The sequence below is a fragment of the Salmo salar genome, chromosome 19 (genome assembly GCF_965601325.2).
Source record: "Salmo salar chromosome 19, fSalSal1, whole genome shotgun sequence".
NCBI classification, from domain to species: Eukaryota; Metazoa; Chordata; class Actinopteri; order Salmoniformes; family Salmonidae; genus Salmo; species Salmo salar.
In genome coordinates this window covers 14,378,589-14,397,288 of record NC_138309.1, presented here as the reverse complement: position 1 = coordinate 14,397,288, position 18,700 = coordinate 14,378,589, and the positions used below count along the sequence as shown (strand labels likewise).

At 40.4% G+C, this 18,700-nt stretch overlaps 1 protein-coding gene across 2 annotated transcripts in view; it reads left to right on the top strand.

Annotated features, from left to right (window-relative positions):
• Positions 1-2,130: 2,130 nt before the first annotated feature.
• Positions 2,131-18,700, top strand: part of arhgap29a (Rho GTPase activating protein 29a) — a 74,384-nt gene continuing 57,814 nt past the window's right edge. For both annotated transcript variants that reach the window (XM_082965638.1, XM_082965637.1), the window contains exons 1-2: positions 2,131-2,321; positions 5,731-6,238. In XM_082965638.1, coding sequence (XP_082821764.1) covers positions 5,743-6,238 — 496 coding nt within the window. In that variant the 5' untranslated portion in view covers positions 2,131-2,321; positions 5,731-5,742. The remainder of the gene's footprint in view (positions 2,322-5,730; positions 6,239-18,700) is intronic.

Sequence of the window (18,700 nt, the reverse complement as noted above, 5' to 3'; positions counted from 1 at the left end):
ATGGACTTACTAAACACACATGCTTCTTTTGTAAATTATGTCTGAGTGTAGCTAAAAAAATATATATTTTTTTAAATGGTGCCGTTTAGTTTGCTTATTAAGGAATTTGAAATTATTGATACTTTTACTTTTAATTTTAATCTTAAGTATATTTTAACAATTACATTTACTTTTGATACTTAAGTATATTTAAAACCAAATATATTTTTACTTTTACTCAAGTAGTATTTTACTGTGTGACTTTCACTTTTACCCGAGTCATTTTCTATTAAGGCATTTTTACTTTTACTCAAGTATGACAATTGGGTACTTTTTCCACCACTGGTTGTTCACTTGCGTATCTACCCTTTTATTGGCTAAAATGGTCCAACCTGGTGTTGCCTCCTCTCGCCTGCCTTCCATCTTTGAGGACATGTATTTCCATTGTTAGAGCGGTCACTTGGTAATATAGTAAATCATCTTTGGTAGTGGGGAGGGAACAAATGAGAGCAGTGTGTCATAGCTGACGAGTGAGAGCATAGGTCTGTGGGGTAGAGGGGATAGTTCAAATAACTGCCCTATTAGAAACAGATCAGAATATCCAGCTCGGCCCTATTCTGTAGCCTATTCTAAGTCCCATGGATAGTTACACGACCTGAGGATGTTCCAAAGAACAAGATTCTTCTATAGAAATAGGTCCTGCGTGTCGCTAAATAGTAGAAAGCAAATTATTCAGTCAACATTCCTATCGGTCCTAGACTATGGCGACATCATCGAAATGAACACAGATGCCACTTCATTAAAGCCGTTAGATGCAGTTTATCATAGCGCACTGCGCTTTATTACGGGAGACTATTTAGTACTCATCACTGCATTCTCTACCAGACAGTTGGTTGGCCCTCTTTAATGTCATGTAGGTTGATACATTGCTATGTTTTCATTTATAATGCCATTTTACAAAAAGTCTCACTGTACCTAACATCATTACTAAACTGTAGACATACGAGTTACCACACCCGGTCTCAGGGATGGCTAACTCTGGAAATGTCTTTGGTCTCTACTGATTTAGGTAAATCAGCTTTTAGTTTTCTTGCACCTTATTTGTGGAACAATCTTCAAAATGTTCTGGTGTCTGTAGGGCAATTCAGAAAGCTGACGGAGGACCTTATTACTGATGAATGGGTTTATGTTATGACCATGTTTTTCTTTCTGCTTGCATTTTGTATTTATATTTTGATTTGTGTATTTTCTGTAATTTATGTAATTCAGGGCTCGTCTGTAAAAGAGACATTGGTCTCAGTATGACTCCCTGATAAAATAAAGGTACAATAAAAATATATTATCCAGTCAGCGATATGTACAGTAGACTAACTTTAAACTGTAATAAACAGTATTAACATATTACCCGTGTGTGATCTTGTATATACCTTTAAATATGGAAGATGTCTAACAGTAGGAATATCATGTTTCAAAACGCTGACAACATAAACAAACAGCAAACATTTGCAGTCTGAGTTTGGCACCAACATCAGGGGATAGGAATAGAGTGGATCCAAATTCGAATATCGTATGAATCTTGTTATTTTGACTATATGAGTGCAGTGCGTTAGCACACTTCTACCACTGGGTGGATTAAAGGGCTATGGAATTGATTGGGTCAAAAAAACTCTACCAATCTTTTAACTGTTTCTTCTGCTCACAAGGTGGTATTCCCAGCCACTGAGTAGGTAGAAATACCGACAAGGCCAAGACCATACTCTTATACATATTGTAGCCTAGTCTTCTTCAATTCTTCTTTTAGCTGATAGGGATGGACATTAAATGTAGCCAATTAATACAACCATTTTACTGTAGCCCTGCAGCATTTAACGGAATAATGCACATAACCATACAGGCCTATTACAGTGTATAGGCTACACATGTTCGTTTTTATTGGTGGAAATTAAACAATGCATCTATCTCCCTCCAAGCCTATTGTTCAGTTTGAGTGAGACGATACCAATATTGACATAGACCCGAAAGATTACAGGTTGAGTACAGGACGCATCATAAATATTGGACACCTGTTGTTACGGGCAGGGGACCCAAACCTCTTCTTTACGAGACGCCCAGAACAACCAGTCCCAAGTTAGCCTACCTACTGTGTCACGTGGGAAGAGGAGGAGGAAATCCGTGCCTGAGAGTGAGCTGAGCGGCGGCGATCCCAAAATTACAATTCCCGAAACCATTCTAGAGGGTCATTCACAGATGTTTAGGAAAGAAAGACATAACCTATAGCTGGATTCTGTAATCTACGATAGCGGGGATTTTTGAAGGTGCAATGTTTCAGGACTGTACAGCAGGTGAGTGGGTTGCTGCATTTGATGAAAGACTTCTATGTGGCGGCTATCATTTTGTTGATTGAGTGAACCATTGCATCCATATAGGCACCTAGAGACGTGAAGAACATTATTACTTCTATACGGAGAAAACGTTGTTATTTTGGTTAGATATTGAGCAAAATACAAAAGAACAAAACAGAATAAAATGCGTGTAATCTCAGCAATGGAATTACTTTTGGCTAGTGCTGGGGAGTAGTGAACTACAATGCAACTAGTAATTTAAATACATTTTGATGTAGCTTCGTGGTAGTTTAACTAAATTCTAATCTTGGTAGTGTTTTCAGTAGTTAACGTTCATTGTTTTTTTGTGTGCCATGTAACAGTGTAGCTAACTGCTGGAACTACATAGTACTTTTCTTTAGCAAAAATAACAGAAAATATGGTTTAAGTGGGCAATAATGTCCTTTCTTTTTCGGCATCAGACCTGGATGTAGGCCCATGAACTACTTTTTCAAAGTAACTTTTGTTACGTAAACTATATTTAGTTTAGCTTAACTTCTTCCAGTGTGAAGTAATTGGCAGTTTGGTCAACTATATTTTCAGAGTAGCATCCACAATATTGCTTTTGGCTACAAGGTACAGAAACTTCAGAATTTCTTAGCTAGGTCAGATCATTTGTATGAAAGATACAGGGGTACGAGAAAGTGTGTAAAATGTTGTCCACTTATAATTATGAGAAAAGTGTGTATAATACACACAAACGTGTTCATAATACTGCAATAACACATGCAAATTCAATACAATACTCCCTTAACTATAATGTATCAATTTAATGAACTATTATTCAATATTTAAGCTGTTATTTATTTAGAAGCAAACTGTATAATCCTAATGTTGTCATTTACCAGGTATTACAGTGTTTGAAAGAAAACGTTTTCAAAATAAATGTAATCCTGTATATTTAATGATAATTATTCTAACTTTATTAGATTGTCTAGTTTGCATGTGTTAATATGAACAAAACACTTTCACTTAGTTATATGATAATCTATATGCTGTTTTTTTTTTCTTGATAAATAACATACTGATTTGGGATTTGTAAAGTCTAGTAATAATGGCTCCCAATGTTTAGACTAAACTAAATCTAAACTAAATCTAGGTCGATTTAGGTTAATCCAGTAGGGTAGGCACCGGGGTCTTTCTATCCAGCATGTGGTGGTCACAGTGGGATATGGAGATGACCAGTAAATGGTCCCTAATGGGATTCCTACTACAAGCTGTGCCCCCATACCTTCCAGTTGGTTTAGTCTTTAACTCCAGAGAGTGATTCAGTAATTTGCAGATTCTTTACAAATGAGGTATACTGTAGGCTAATCATTGAAAAACTGATTTATGAAACTGAATAGAAATGTTCTATTTAAATCCAATATAGTCATGTCTGGTGGTTATGTGCATGTTTGTGTGCGTGTGTGTTCTCTCTGGTCTCCTGTAAAGTTAATGTTTGGCAAAGAAGGGTGTGCGGAGCCCCAATAAGCCACCGCCACGGTAGTGAGATGTAATGTTGAGATGATGATAGGGAGTGCTGCTAGCAAGGCCCGCATTCAGTTGTCTTCCCTTTTTTCTCCACCCAAATATTAGAGGGCCACTCTAGCACTCATTATGCCTCCGAACCCCAGTCAGACTCAGTCAGACAGACAAGGCCTCTGAAAGAGCCTGGTTGCCTTGTTACCGAGCACATTCTTTCAAAATATACTGAATAAAAATACAAACGCAACATGCAACAATTTAAAAGATTTTGCTGAGGTACAGTTCATATAAGGAAATCATTCAACTGAAATAAATACATTAGGCCCTAATCTATGGATTTCACATGACTGGGAATACAGATGAGCATCTGTTGGTCACAGATACCTTGAAAAAATAGGTAGGGGCGTGGATCAGAAAACCAGTTAGTATCTGGTGGGACCATCATTTGCCTCATGTGGCGTGATACATCTCCTTCACATAGAGTTGATCAGGCTGTTGATTGTGGCCTGTGGGATGTTGTCCCACTACTCTTCAATGGCTGTGCAAAGTTGCTGGATATTGGCGGAAACTGGAATACACTGTGGTACACTTCGATCTAGAGCATCCCAAACAGGCTCAAGTCATGTCTGGTGAGTATGCAGGCCATGGAAGAACTCGGACATGTTCAGCTTCCAGGAATTGTGTACAGTTCCTTGCGACATTGGGCTGTGCATTATCATGCTGAAACTTGAGGTGTTGGTGGCAGATGAATGGCATGACAATGGGGCTCAGGATCTCATCACGGTATCTCTGTGCATTCGAATTACCAGTGATAAAATGCAATTGTGTTTGTTGTCTGTAGCTTATGGCTGCCCATACCATAACCCCACTGCCACCATGGGGTACTCTGTTCACAACGTTGACATCAGCAAACCGCTCGCCCACACAATGCCATGCACATACGTGGTCTGAGGTTGTGAGGCAGGTTTGAGGTACTGCCAAAATCTCTAAAATTACATTGGAAGGGGCTTATGGTAGAGAAATGAACATTAAATTATCTGGCAACAGCTCTGGTGTACATTCCTGCAGTCAGCATGACAATTGCAGGCAACCTCAAAACTTGAGACATCTGTGGCATTGTGTTGTGTGACAAAACTGCACATTTTAGTGTGTCCTTTTATTGTCCCAAGCACAAGGTGCACCTGTGTAATGATCATGCTGTTTAATCAGCTTCTTGATAAACCACACCTGTCAGGTGGATGGATTATCTTGGCAAAAGAGAAATGCTCACAAAAAGGGAAGTAAACAAGTTGGTGCACAACATTTTAGAGAGATAAGCTTTTTGTGCACATGGAACATTTCTGTGATCTTTCATTTCAGCTCATGAAACATGGGACCAACACTTTACATGTTGCCTTTATATTTTTGTTCAGTGTAGATCCAGTACTATTGCCATTTTTAGTGTTACGTCAGTAGACTCTTCAGTTTTACAATTGCAACATTGACACATCTCAGAAAGACATGTCCCTATTACTTTTATAAGGTTTGTTTGATCTGTTTTGTGAGTTAAGTCTTTTACTCTGACAATGGCTGTTGATTAGTGGTTAGTTGTTAGAGAATTCAGCAGATGATGTTTAGCTGCAGGTAGAACCCTTTTGTGTTCAGCATAGAACCCTCCGTGGAAAGGGTTCTACATGGAACCCAAAATGTTTCTACTTGGAATCAAAAGGGTACTACATGGAAGCAAAAGGGTTCTTCAAACAGTTCTCCTATGGCGACAGCCAAATACGTTTTTTTAGGTTCTAGATAGCACTTTTGTTTTCTAAGAGTGTAGATATTGGATGCTATTCATGAATCACGATCCTTCCTCTTCTTTTAGCTGGCGGTCATGTCTTTCTAAACACATATCTCTCTCCCTGCACAGGATCATCCATCCATGGTCTGGAACAGTGTGGGATCTGAACAATACAGAGCAGAGAGCCAGGCAGGACTACAGGTGCAAGGCCAGGGGGCTACCAGGGCTACCAGGCCTGGACAGGAGTGCATGCTGGCTGCGGTTGGGATGTTGAGGCAGAGCAGTGGTGGAGGCAGCAGTAGCGGTGGTAGTGGTGGTGGAGGTGGTACCAGCGGAGGGAACAAACGATTGCTGGGCATCTCACGCACCTCCAACTCCTACTTCTTCCCCTTGTCCCCTGGCACGGGCATGGGCACTAGTACGGGCACCACGGCGAGTACCGGATCAGGGACTTGGGGGACGGGGGGCAGAGGAGCCAAGAGCAGCTCCCTGAGCTCCGTCAGCTCTGGATTGGACAGTGTGGATGCTCCTGCCCCTGTAGGCACCACCGACCCAGACTACATCATGCAGCTGGTCAACGACGTGCGCAAGTTTGCCGACGTCTTACTTCACCTCAAGGAAGCTTTTCACTCCAAAGGTGAGTTCAGAGTTCAGAGTTTGGACTAGAGAAGCAAAAGGGTCATTGGGATGGTAGTGAATGGTTACAATGCTTGCCTGGATGTGGATGTATCCCCTGGTGTATCATGGGAAATGTAGTGTAATGGAACTCCCGGTTTAGCTTAGGTGTCAGTCAAAGGCAGTGTACACAATTTGCCCCAGTCCACCTGTTTCTGTTCTGTCCTGGCCTGTCCTTGGCTGTGCGGTCACTGACTCTTTTTTATCTCTCTCTCGCTCTCTGTCTCTCTGACTCTCCCTCTCTCTCTCTCTCTCTCTCTCTCTCTCCTCTCTCTCTCTCTCCTCTCTCTCTCTCTCTCTCTCTCTCTCTCTCTCTCTCTCTCTCTCTCTCTCTCTCCCTCTCTCTCTCTTTCTCTCTCTTAAAGGCCTCATTTTAGTCTTAATCCTTATCCTAACCCGTATTTTAAACCTAACCGTAACCTTAGCAAGCAGTTGCTTATCAACAGATAGTTTGTTGATAGTATGACTATCCGGACTATCCAAATAAAATGTGGCCAAAACTTTTAAAGCTGCTGCTTTTGTCACTCACTAACATGATTTAATGTGACCTTTACGTAGAAGAATGTGATCCATTTCCTTATAAACCCGGTAAAACAACACATTTCACTGCACCTATCAGGTGTTTGTGATCATAACACATCTTACATTTATTTTATATACAGTGCCCTCTGTAAATATTGGGATACTCCGAAAGTTTGGATTTGAAATAAAACTATGATGTTAAAGTGTAGATTGCCACCTTTAATTTGAGGGTATTTTCGACCATATCGGGTGAACCGTTTACAAATTACAGCACTTTTTATACATATTTAGGGGAGCAAATGTATTTGAACAAATTCACTAATATATGTATTAAAGTAGTAAAAAGTGAAGTATTTGGTCCTATATTTATAGCACTCAATGACTGCATCAAGCTTGCGACTCTACACATTTGTTGGATGCATTTGCTCTTTGTTCTGGTTGTGTTTCAGATTTTTCAGATTGTGCCAAATAGAAATGAATGGTAAATAAATGTATTGTGTCATTTTGGAGTCACTTTTATTGTAAATAACAATAGAATATGTTTCTAAACATTCCTACATTAATGTGGATGCTACCATGATTACAGATCGTCCTGAATGAATCGTGAATAATGATGAGTGAGAAAGTTACAGACGCACAAATATCATGCCCCAAGACATGCTAACCTCTCACCATTACAATAACAGGGGAGGTTAGCATTTTCAAATCAAATCAAACTGTATTTGTCACATGCACAGAATACAACAGGTGGACATTTACAATACCTTAACATGAAATGCTTACTTACAAGTCCTTAAGTTGTAGGTTAAGGGGGGTATGATATTTGTGCGTCTGTAACTTTCTCACTCATCATAATTCACAATTAATTCAGCATTATCTGTAGTAAGGGTAGCATCCACATTCATGTAGAATTTTTATTTACAATAAAAGTGACTCCAAAATGACACAATACATTATTTACCATTCATTTCCATTGGGCACAATATAATCTGAAACACAACTAAAACAACCAGCAAATGCACCCAACAAATTTGTAGAGTCACCAGCTTGATGTAGTCATTGCGTGCTGTGAATATGGGACCAAATACTTCACTTTGAACTACTTTAATACACATAAGTGAATTTGTCCCAATACTTTTGGTCCCCTAAAATATGGGAACTATGTTCAAAAAGTGATGTAATTTCTAAATGGTCACTCGATACGGATGAAAATACCCTCAAATTAAAGCTGACAGTCTGCACTTTACCTCATCGTTATTCTATGATATCTATACATTTGAAATATAGAGCCAAAGAAGAAAAAATGCTTCACTGTCCCAATAATAAGAGGGCACTGTCTATCTTGTTATCTAGATGTTGTTTGCATTGTTAAAATTGTTGAAGCTAGTAACATTGGGGAAAATATCGTTCTGCTGTCATTTGTTCGTGTTGGACATACTGTATATTGCGAAAGGTAGTCATTCAAAGCAGAACCTCTCAGATGAGGAATTCCTTCTGTGGCCAGCTCAGTGGGAGAGAGACAGAGAGATAGAGGGGAGTATTTGAGCTTTTCTACTCCACATATTTTAGAAGGGTGGGAGTAGGGGGAAGGTGGGGTAGGACAGACATGGACGTGGAATGAAGAAAAAACTTTTTTCCTTCTGAGTCTGTCTTATATTTATCCTATACATTCTATACAGTCTTCCTTGTAGGTCCTTTAAAATGTATTACTTCCAGTTTAGATTAAAAACCTGAAGTATAAGATAATGAAAATGAGCACCAGGGCTTCAGAGGGCCCATTTTCACACCAGCTTCCATCCAGAGTGTAATATACTCCAGTAATGAATGGTCTTTCCTCCTCCTCAACCCATCAGTAATCTGAAGTGGTGCATTTCTAATCCATTGGGAAAATGCTTTTAAAATGGAAGAGTAAATGCAGATTAAAAAGGGGTTGATTGCTCTTGCCTGTGTGATTATTGCATTCCTGTGCTGCCGGTGCTGTTGGGTCGGGCCCTTGGCTTGGACCAGACCCAGGTTCGCTAATCCCTCTCCTGGGTAATGATTGTCTGTGAGGGGGGTTGGATGGATGTGGTGGTACCCCTCTCCTCCCTCCCAGTAGAGTAGTGCCATGTCGTCCAGGCCTCTGAGGAATCTCAGCCTTTGTCTGGAGAGGAGAGGGAGGTCAGGCAGAGTGCTTGACCTGGCTGGATCAGACAGGGTTTTGGAGAGTCAGAACTTGTGACTGGTGTTTTTCAGCTTGAGGAACTTCTGAGTGGAGTGGTCACCGGTTCACTGATCAAAGTAATAAATCAACATGGGGAAGAGGAAATTCTGCGCAGGGTTGTGCTGGTTCATTTAAGCCTAAGGTCAATATATTTCACAAACACTGATTACCACTTTTGACCTCACAAATGACCTATTGAAAATGTATTTTGGTTTTCAGTGTAGGTAATTCACTTATAACTTAATAATAATACACGGAATCAAATTGTATTTGCCACATGCTTCGTAAACAACAGGTGTAGACTAACAGTGAAATGCTTACCCCACAATACAGAGAGAAAAATAGAAAATTATAGAAAATTGCTAACACTAGGAATAAATACACAAGAGTAACGATAAGTTAAATTGTCTTTGACAATGTTTAGGGCCTTCCTCTGACACCGCCTGGTAAAATTAGGTGTCCTCTACAAATGGAACTTGTTTTGTCGGTACGAGGTGAACTACCTGGTTTTGTCACTCATTCAAATTAGTCTTAACAACAAATGCTCAGGCAAGCACTCAAGTTTGCATTTCTGTCATAGTACAAATTTGTCCATGCAGCTTGCTTCATTGATTTATTTAACCAAGTCAGTGAGTTCATGGAACCAGTTCAAAATGCCTGTCTGTGCTGCAAAGCCAAACCTAAAACCTACCTAGCACACTAGCTATTGGAAACGTTTAAGTCCTATATATTCTATGCCTTGAAATATCTGACAGTGAGTTAGCAAACCTTATTTAAACTGCAGTGTTGAATTGAAAGCACCTGAGGCAACGATCATGACCTTGCTCTAACGCTAATAAACTACATTGCACGGTGCTGGCAGCCCAATATACACACCATTATGTAAATTTGGTTAGTGAAACCATAACATGTGACTGTAAGAAAGCATTCCAGTAATCGACCACAGTTAGGCTAAATACAGGAAAGGGCAGATTTGCAAAAGTAGAAAAAGCGCCCTGTAGGAAATTGAATACAGAGCAGTGGAGAGAGAAGCAAGGGCCTGAGACCCATGTTACCTCAAACAAAGATTAACTTTGAGTGAAGAGGAATGATAAACTACCAGGAATGTATGATAGAAAAACAGGTGAAGTTATCTCTGCGAAGTGATGATGAGGATGCACTCCACAACATGCTAAATTAGGAAAATCAAATTATTATAAAAATGTAATCTAGTTAATCGCAGAATTAGTTGTGATTAATTGCAAATTGAGAATTTTCTAAAATTAAGCTGTAATTTAAGATTTTTTTTATACTAAAAGCATTACAAGAATATTTATGTCTTCATTTTGTCCAAAGTAACGGTAAGCAAAATCAGGTAAATTGGTAAACACGCTTTCTTTAACCTCAATGTCAACTTGTTTTGAAAGTTTATTATTGTTTTTAGCTGTTTAGATGATGTAATTTGGATGTTTTCAGTGTATTTTGAATGCTTTCAGAGAATGCGATTAATTGGGGTAAAAATAAATATATTGTTCACAAAAATTACAAAAGTTAACTCAACTTAGCTGAGTAAAACTCTGACAGCCCTAATAAAATCATGTAATTTTTGAACCAGATTTAAAATGACAACGTTATGCCTTAGTGTCCAAATCTAGCTCTTGTCGCTTTATGCAAAGTAGGCTATAAAATCAGATCGGTCATTGTTTAATGGCACTTAAACATGTTAATGACTACATTCTCATCTTCATGCTCACAAACCAACACTTGAGTCACTCTAGTCACTACAGATGGAATTGAGGAAATGAACTTGCATGACATTGATCATATCAAAATGATTAGTGTTTCGGGTCACTGACCGTATTCAAAGTGTGATTGTTGGCGGTTGGGAGTGCAGGGCAGGGCTTTAGCAAAGTGTAATAACACACTGCTGTTGTGAATCACTGGCTTATGGCGTGATTGGAAGTGATTTAAATCCCCTATCAATTTATGACTGTATTGTCTATGCTGTTCTTCACAAAAGCTAGGGATTCTCATTACCCTGACCATTCATGGAGAGAGAGGGAATCCTCCTCTCCCTTTTTCCCTTTCCAGCTTCTTGCCACGCAAAGCATAGCAGACCCAACAGTCAAGCGTAATGTTCAGGTCTGGACTCTTGGACCTTGACAACAGAGCTCTGTATTCACGGTCAGTGATGTGAGTCTGACACCCATTGTCTCAAGCAGTAGCTTCTCCAGACTAGCATGCTTGTAGATAACTGGCAGTTTTGGCTGGATATATACTTTCCCATGTAAGAATAGCAGTGGCCCTGGGACCGATCCCTGGGGAACCCCACAGCCAGCTCCAGTAAGATTTTTTTTAATGCAGTTTTTCAGTTAAAAAAAAATGTATATCACCTTAAATGGCGATTATCAGTTGGTTGCAGTCATTTCTGATTTAGTTTGGATGGACTGGCGACGGACACTTACTTCACTTTACAAATCTTTGTGAAAGCATTTTTCAGTGGTTTTTTTGGGCGGTTTGTTTTAGCATGTTTTGATTGTCCAGGCTTTGAGATGACTTTCATAATGATGTCTTAACAATGTGGATTATTTTTTAAATATCCTGAGAGGTCATGACCTTGTCCAATGGCCACTTGTGAGGGACATGTCAGTAATCGATTGGGATTACTTCTGTGGGGTTCGTCCTAGTCAGTGTCACAACTGTCGTTTGGTGCTCTGACCAGTCTTGGAGGTCAGTGAGTGCAATATATTGTGTAATCATTGGTAAGAATGGACCTTTGTTGCATGTTATTTTCTTTAACCATATTTTGCATGGTTAAGGAGGATGCCTATATGGTTAAATATATAATCTCCCTGCTAGTGAGCATGATCAAGAAACAGCTATTTATTTTATATATGTAAAATTATGATGTGATTCCTATAAATTCAGGTGTTAGTTAAACTGTGTGATTCTACATTATGTGTATTCCTCAAACTTGTTGTCTGATCTTTCTTCTTGTTCTTCATGTTAATAATGGACTAACTGGTTTCCCCAGTTAGATAGAGGCTCATGCCGTTTAGGTATCTTTTGTGGATGCAGCCTGATATTTCTCGATCTTTTTAAAGACTGTTGTGTGTGTACTGTAGTGAAAGGCACTGTATTTGTGCTCTGGTAGGCTGGACAGGACAGGTGTGTGGTGTTTATCTCATTCTCTCCTGGCTCACTGAGGCAGAAGGATGGTTGTTCTGTGTGTCAGCCATTTAATAATGAAAAACAACACCAACGGAAAATGACTTGATCAAGCTGAAGAGAGCAGGGCGCTACGGGAAATGTATTCCCCCTTACGAAAAAAAGGGGCACTAGATGTGCCTTATCGTGTATGAACATACAGTGAATCTGTTCTATATGTTGATGAATACCCTGTGTCAGTTTGAGGTTAGCTTGTTCAGTATGTTGTGTAACTCATGTCATGTACAGATGATCTTCATTTGACTTAGTGTCACACAGCAGGAAAATATAATTATGCAGCAACAGGAAATGTGAATTGTTGTGGATCATAATTAATGTGCATTTTTGTAGGAGTTGATACATTTTTCATTAGGGCAAATCTGACATTATTAAGTGGAAATTGCAAACTTTAGAAGCCTTTTTAAATCTTGTATACACTACAAGTAAACATTTTTCTGATTAAATTAAAATACGGCAGGGATCATTTGCTAGATTCAGCCATAGGCCAAATTTTTTCTTAAGTAGATGGTCCGGGGGCCAGAACATAATTACAAATCATTTGTAGACTGCATATTGAGCGCAAGAAGCCCAAACAGATATGTTTGACTAAAACATCATCATGTCAAACCTTGCTTAGATTTGTACACATGCACGTGTCTCTCTGTTGTGCGTGGGAATACTTGGGAACACATTTCATACATTTAAATCACTTGGAGCTGATTTCCTGGAGTTTTTACGTCCAACATTTTTTGGAGGGGGCAAAATAAAACAACTTGCAGACCAAATTTTTCCCGCGGGCCACCAGTTGGGGAACCCTGAGATATGGCATGTGTATAGATGTACAGTGTTGAGGCTAACAGACCACTATGTCGGTGTGGAGGCTTGGTCCAAGACGTGACCCTCCTGGCGTACTGAGGCAGTGTATGTGTATGTCTGTATGGGTAGGGCCAGGAGTTTTTTTCTGACAACTGGAAGAAACTCCAGGCTCTATGTGAAGCCTCTCCTGTCAGGGGTGTGACCCAGGCTTTCAGCAACACTCTGAGAGGGCAGACAGGACAGTCTGTTAGTCTGGGGTTGGGCTGCTTTCAGACGCCTTGACCACCAGTGTCTATCTGTCTGAGTTTAAACGCTGACCAACTGGCTCTTCAATCAGACACATGTCAGCTACAGGCAAGCTCTGATCTGCACACAGTGGTAGTTGTGGTAGTGTCTTAGAATGTAAAGGGAATTTAGTCTACCTGGCATTATCTTAAGATTCACTCACACTTAGATACAGGTTGGTCTTTTGAACAGAAAACATTTTTAATTGATGCAACCCAATTTGCTCTTGAACGGCATTATTTTGTGTGCTGAATTTAGCATCTGCCTCATTGTACTCTGAAGTTCATGATATTTTGTGCAAAACACATGTAAGTTGTATCTCTCTCTCTTCTCATGTCACATACAGTATCTTTCCTATCATTTATTTTATGTTCACTGTTGATACTCTAAGAATCCTTTGTTCTTTTTTTCCCCCTTTCTTAGCTCCGGCCTCTCAGTCCGCCAGCTACCTTTCCCCGTCTCTCCCCAGTGAAAACTATTGGTGGAGATCCTGAGTGTATTTTTAACTGCTGTATCAATATTGACCTGTACCATGTTGGCCATTGCTATAGGCACAGCTAATCATTTTGATAGGGGTGGGAAAAAAACCCTTCTCTGCCTCTCCGCTGTAGGCTAGTTTTATCCCTCCTCCCATCCCCCCCCTCTCTCTCTATCTATCTCTCTCTCTCGCTCTCTCTCTCTCTCTCTCTCTCTCTCTCTCTCTCTCTCTCTCTCTCTCTCTCTCTCTCTCTCTCTCTCTCTCTCTCTCTCTCTCTGCATACCCTGCATTCCAGCAGAACAAATGCTCACTTGTTGCTTTAGTGCCTTAGATCAACAGTTGCTAAATGTGTGGGACACTTTGTTAAAAAAAACAAAAAAACTGAAGTGTAAACTTAAAAAATGAAAATTGTGATTTTTGGGTGATTTTCTTTGTGAAGTCATTTTGTGAAGTGTGTTCTCTGCCAAATGGTAGTGCTTTGAACCGTTGATAACTATAAATGTTTTTTGGCCAATGATGGGGGCTGTTGTGATGAGATGAGGGAGTGGGGGGGGGGTGTCAATGGAGGGTGGTGATAACCTCTATATGAGCCGATGCTGTCACTGGTGTCCATATGGCTGACAGTTGCTTTACTCCCCATTTAAAATGGTTCCTGTCGTCACAAATGAATGGTGGATTTAGAGATGAAACGTTTATTTCCCTTTGTTTTGCGATTTACAATATTCTGGAAACACATCGTGGACCTGTCTCTTTAAAACATTGTGAATTATGGAAAATGTTGAGAGAAAAAAATATGAAAATGTATGCAGTCACTACTGTAAGTCGCTCTGGATAAGCGCGCCTGCGAAATGACAAAAATGTAAATGTAAAAATGTAAATTAGAACCAGACTTTATCACACTATAGTTGCATTAGGCCTGTTTGGTCCTGCCGGATGGTTGACTTGATTGGTCTGTACTTTACCCAACCAAGCTCTTTCCATGAGTTTAATTTTCTTCTCGTTAATTTTAAATCTCTCTTTGACCTCAAACTGAGAGGTTGCGGGCCAACAGTGAGCTTCCCAATTCAGACGACATAAAAGATAAAAGCCCCAAATCAATTATTGCTCTTGTTTCGAGTGCTTTCAAGATTACTGTGAGGTTCTGCTGTTCCATTGAAGTTTAATTTGACCCTCCTTTTCATTTGAGGGGAAAAGTAAATTAATCATTCTTACATTGGACAGGGAATGCCTTTGAGCAATGAGCACATAGGGGTTCTGAGAGTGTATGTGTGTATTTGTGTGCGTGTGTGTGTGTGCGTGTGTGTAAGTGTGTAAGTGTGTGTGTGTAAGAGGAGACCCTCCACAGACACTCCACACACATTGTGAGGCACAGAGCAGACAGAGTCCATGGAGAGGGATTAAAGACCTCCACTACCCCAAGCTGTACCACAATATGCCTTAGAGATGGGGGTCCCGGTCCCTCTGATCAGCTAAATGTGATTTTTTTGCCCCCCCGTTGCAGAATGTTTTGAGGGGTAGGCAGTGTAAGGAGCAGTGGGGTTTAGAGGTAGAGTTTGGTCATGTATTTTCTATTCAATGGCAAGGTGAAAAGCCCTTTGATTTTCATCCTGAGATGCAATGTAGTCTAGTATGTACATCCTCACTGGCTGAAGTGTCTATGTTTTATCTCAGTAATCCCAGAAATGACTGATATAATAAACACATGATAAAAGATAAGACCAGATAAGAAAAGATAAGAAACAATGGTATTGTACTTCCTATAAGAGGATAAGATCCAGTCCTGTTATAGCTGTACATAATTGCTGTACATACTTCACATATCTCAGCATGTGATCACACCTTTTCATGGTGGATTTCACTATCACCAGTTATGCCACAATATCCACACTTTTAATTGATGGATTTAAAGCGTGTCTCTCTTGTGACTTACTGCCCTATGTTTTTACGTGTGTGTGTGTTTAACATTAATTTGACATTTTCTCTGGACGTTGTCCACAACCACAACTGCAGTCAGACTTCTATTTCAACACTTTCTCCTTTTCAAGTCTCCCGTCTGTGTGACTCACCCCCTCATGTTTGGAACACATTTGTGTGGGACTCATTTGTTACTAGATGACTTCACTACTTGTGCTACTGATAAGGGTGAGTTGTTCGTGCACATGATTTTCTCACAGTGTGAGTGGATGTCTAACAGGTAGCTGTTGAGAACATCTATCCAGGTGTTGTGTTACACATAGCAGGATTCTCTGTCTAACATGTCCGATGTTGTCTATAGGAGTAATTCATGGCAGCATTCCAGAAAGGTTTTGGGAATGACTATTTGCACTCTTCCCATGTGATAATCCTTGACTAGAGGAACAGATCGAATGATTTTCTGTGACTTCAACTAGCAAGTTCATTTTCTATCAGGCTTTTGTTATTTGGTTTCAATGTAAAAAGAAATGTACAGCAGGAAGGATAAATACATCTCTTTTCTTTTTCTTTTTTTTGCAGCCCTCCTTCACGATACCAAAGCTTTGTGGGAAAGTGGCTCTGTCATGGGTCCTTTGAGAAAACCCAAAATGCTTTTCAGTGATTTGTGGTCAAAATCACCCCTTGTGAAATACCAACCTAAAATTATCCCCTGATGGCCTGTTCACTGGCGGTTACAGACTGTGTGAATGGATGTAGCAAGCGAGGCACTGTTTGGAGATTTCCCTGTGGGTCTGAGATCCACTGTAAAGCGTCTCCAGCTGATTCTTTATTTAAAAAAAATCCTTTTATGGCCGCTGAGACTGGATCCATATTTAAAGCCACTGTAAATTCACCTAGCCTAGTCCAGCATGGTGTGCCTTGACTTCATCAGTTACGACACTCCGTTTGACAATATATCTGGATGTACCACATGTTTGAACCACAGACCAGAACATGAGAAAGTCAGTAAATGTTGTTTCTGAGTGATTTTACAGGCTTCTTTTGAAGCATAGCCTTCTACATCTGCATTGCTTGGTGTTTGGGGTTTTAGGCTGGGTTTCTGTACAGCACTTTGTGGCATTGGCTGTTGTAAAAAGGGCTTTATAAATACATTTGATTGATCTACACTCCACTAAATGGCTAATAAGCTGATTGAAAGGATTTCTTACATTAGCTTAATTGTTTTTTTGTTGTTGTTCTGGTCTTGTATAAACCAGCAGGGCATTGACCTCATCATGTATAACGACCATGCGAGAGGTGGTTCTGCAGATTAACTTCTCAGTGGGGGATTGAAGTGTGGGATGAGGTGACATATGGCCGGAATTTTTATGCCTCCACGGAGGGAAAACGTGGTTTGAAATATAGTTAATAGAGAGAGCGGAGGAACGGGTAAAGTCTGCCTGTAGAAGAAGCAGCAGAAGGAGGCGCCCTGTGCGGTGTGAGCGCGTGCAGGCTGCGGGTGGCCATCCTCTGGCTGCTCTGTGCTGGTTTGTAGACTTTAATGGCCTACCACACTCAGAGTGAAGATTTGTAGGATGTTTTGTTTCCAACGTGGAAGCTGAGGGAGTTTTTGTGTTCCCCCGTCCTCTCTCTCTTTCTCTCTTCACCTCTCTCTCTCTCTCTCTCTCTCTCTCTCTCTCTCTCTCTCTCTTTCTCCCTTCCCCTCTTTCTCTCTTTCTCCCTTCACCTCTCTCTCTCTTTCTCCCTTCACCTCACTCTTGATCTCTCTCTCTCTCTCTCCATCTTTCTCTCTATCCATCTCTCTCTCGTGCTTTCTCTACCCGTCCATCTTTCTCCCCCTCTCTGCCTCTGTTCCTCTCAGTGAGTAGATTTATGGTTATGGGCGCCGGTAAGGCCTGGGTGAATTTGTTCCAGGAAGGGGGTCCATCTGAGTAAGAGAAGGAGGCCCTTCACCACATGCTGGCTGGCTGGTGTGTGTGTGGCTGGTGTGTGTGGGCTCCAACATGGTGGCGTTTGTTAGACACCATAAGGTGCCCAACTTTTGCCCAGATAGTAGTGAATGTAGTGGATAGTGTGCCATATTGGATGCAGCCACTGTGCCTGTGAGACACGGTGTGGGAGGAACAAACACAATGCAGACGTATCTCTCTGTTTAGTCATGGAAGGAGGGATGTGTGAGAACCGGCTATGATTTGCTGCTGACATAACATTATACAGTACTAGACTGGTCTGTCTGATTTTTCAACATATGTTTTCCCATTGTCATGAGGTAGTACAGTACTGTTCAGATCAGGTTTGTGAGGAAAGAGTTATATATCGTTTTTTCTTTTGAAGTACCTATTGATAAGCTATTGTCAGCCTTAATTGACTATTCAGTCAGAGAAATGCTGTCCATGCCCAAAGTTGAACCTTTTTGTTTAGTTTGCTTGTTTGTTTGGTTGATTGTACTTGAGCCTCGACACTTGAGAACACTAGCGAGCATTATTTACTCTGTCACCACAGTTGACCTCACACACCACGACGAACGTGAGGTAGTCTGGTAAACGTCATTGTTTTTGTCCCAACAGGGTGAGCATTGTAGCCATGTCTCCTGTAGCCTTCAATAGAATGACCTGGGAGGCATCTGTTAGAGAGGAACTAAGCGTTTGGAGAGGATAGCAGGATATCAACCTACCTGGCCAAACGTTTACTCACCTGTTGACTGTTACCCATCACAGTGCTACAGTTGAAGAGGGTGGGAATAGATCCGGATCATGCCTTTGAAATCAACACCTCAAAACAACCTTAAAGGTGCAATCAGCAGTTGCTACACCCATTTCTTACATATGAACGAATGATATGTACCCATTTATTCTTAAAGAATATAACTTCTAAATGCCTCATGAGCTTTAGTTCTGTTGCCGTACAGCATCAGATCCCAAAATATAAGCTTGTTTTACTCCAATGTTTGGAAACATTGTAAATGTAAACATACACTATATATAGGCTCATAACATGGTTAAAACAATAATGTTGATATC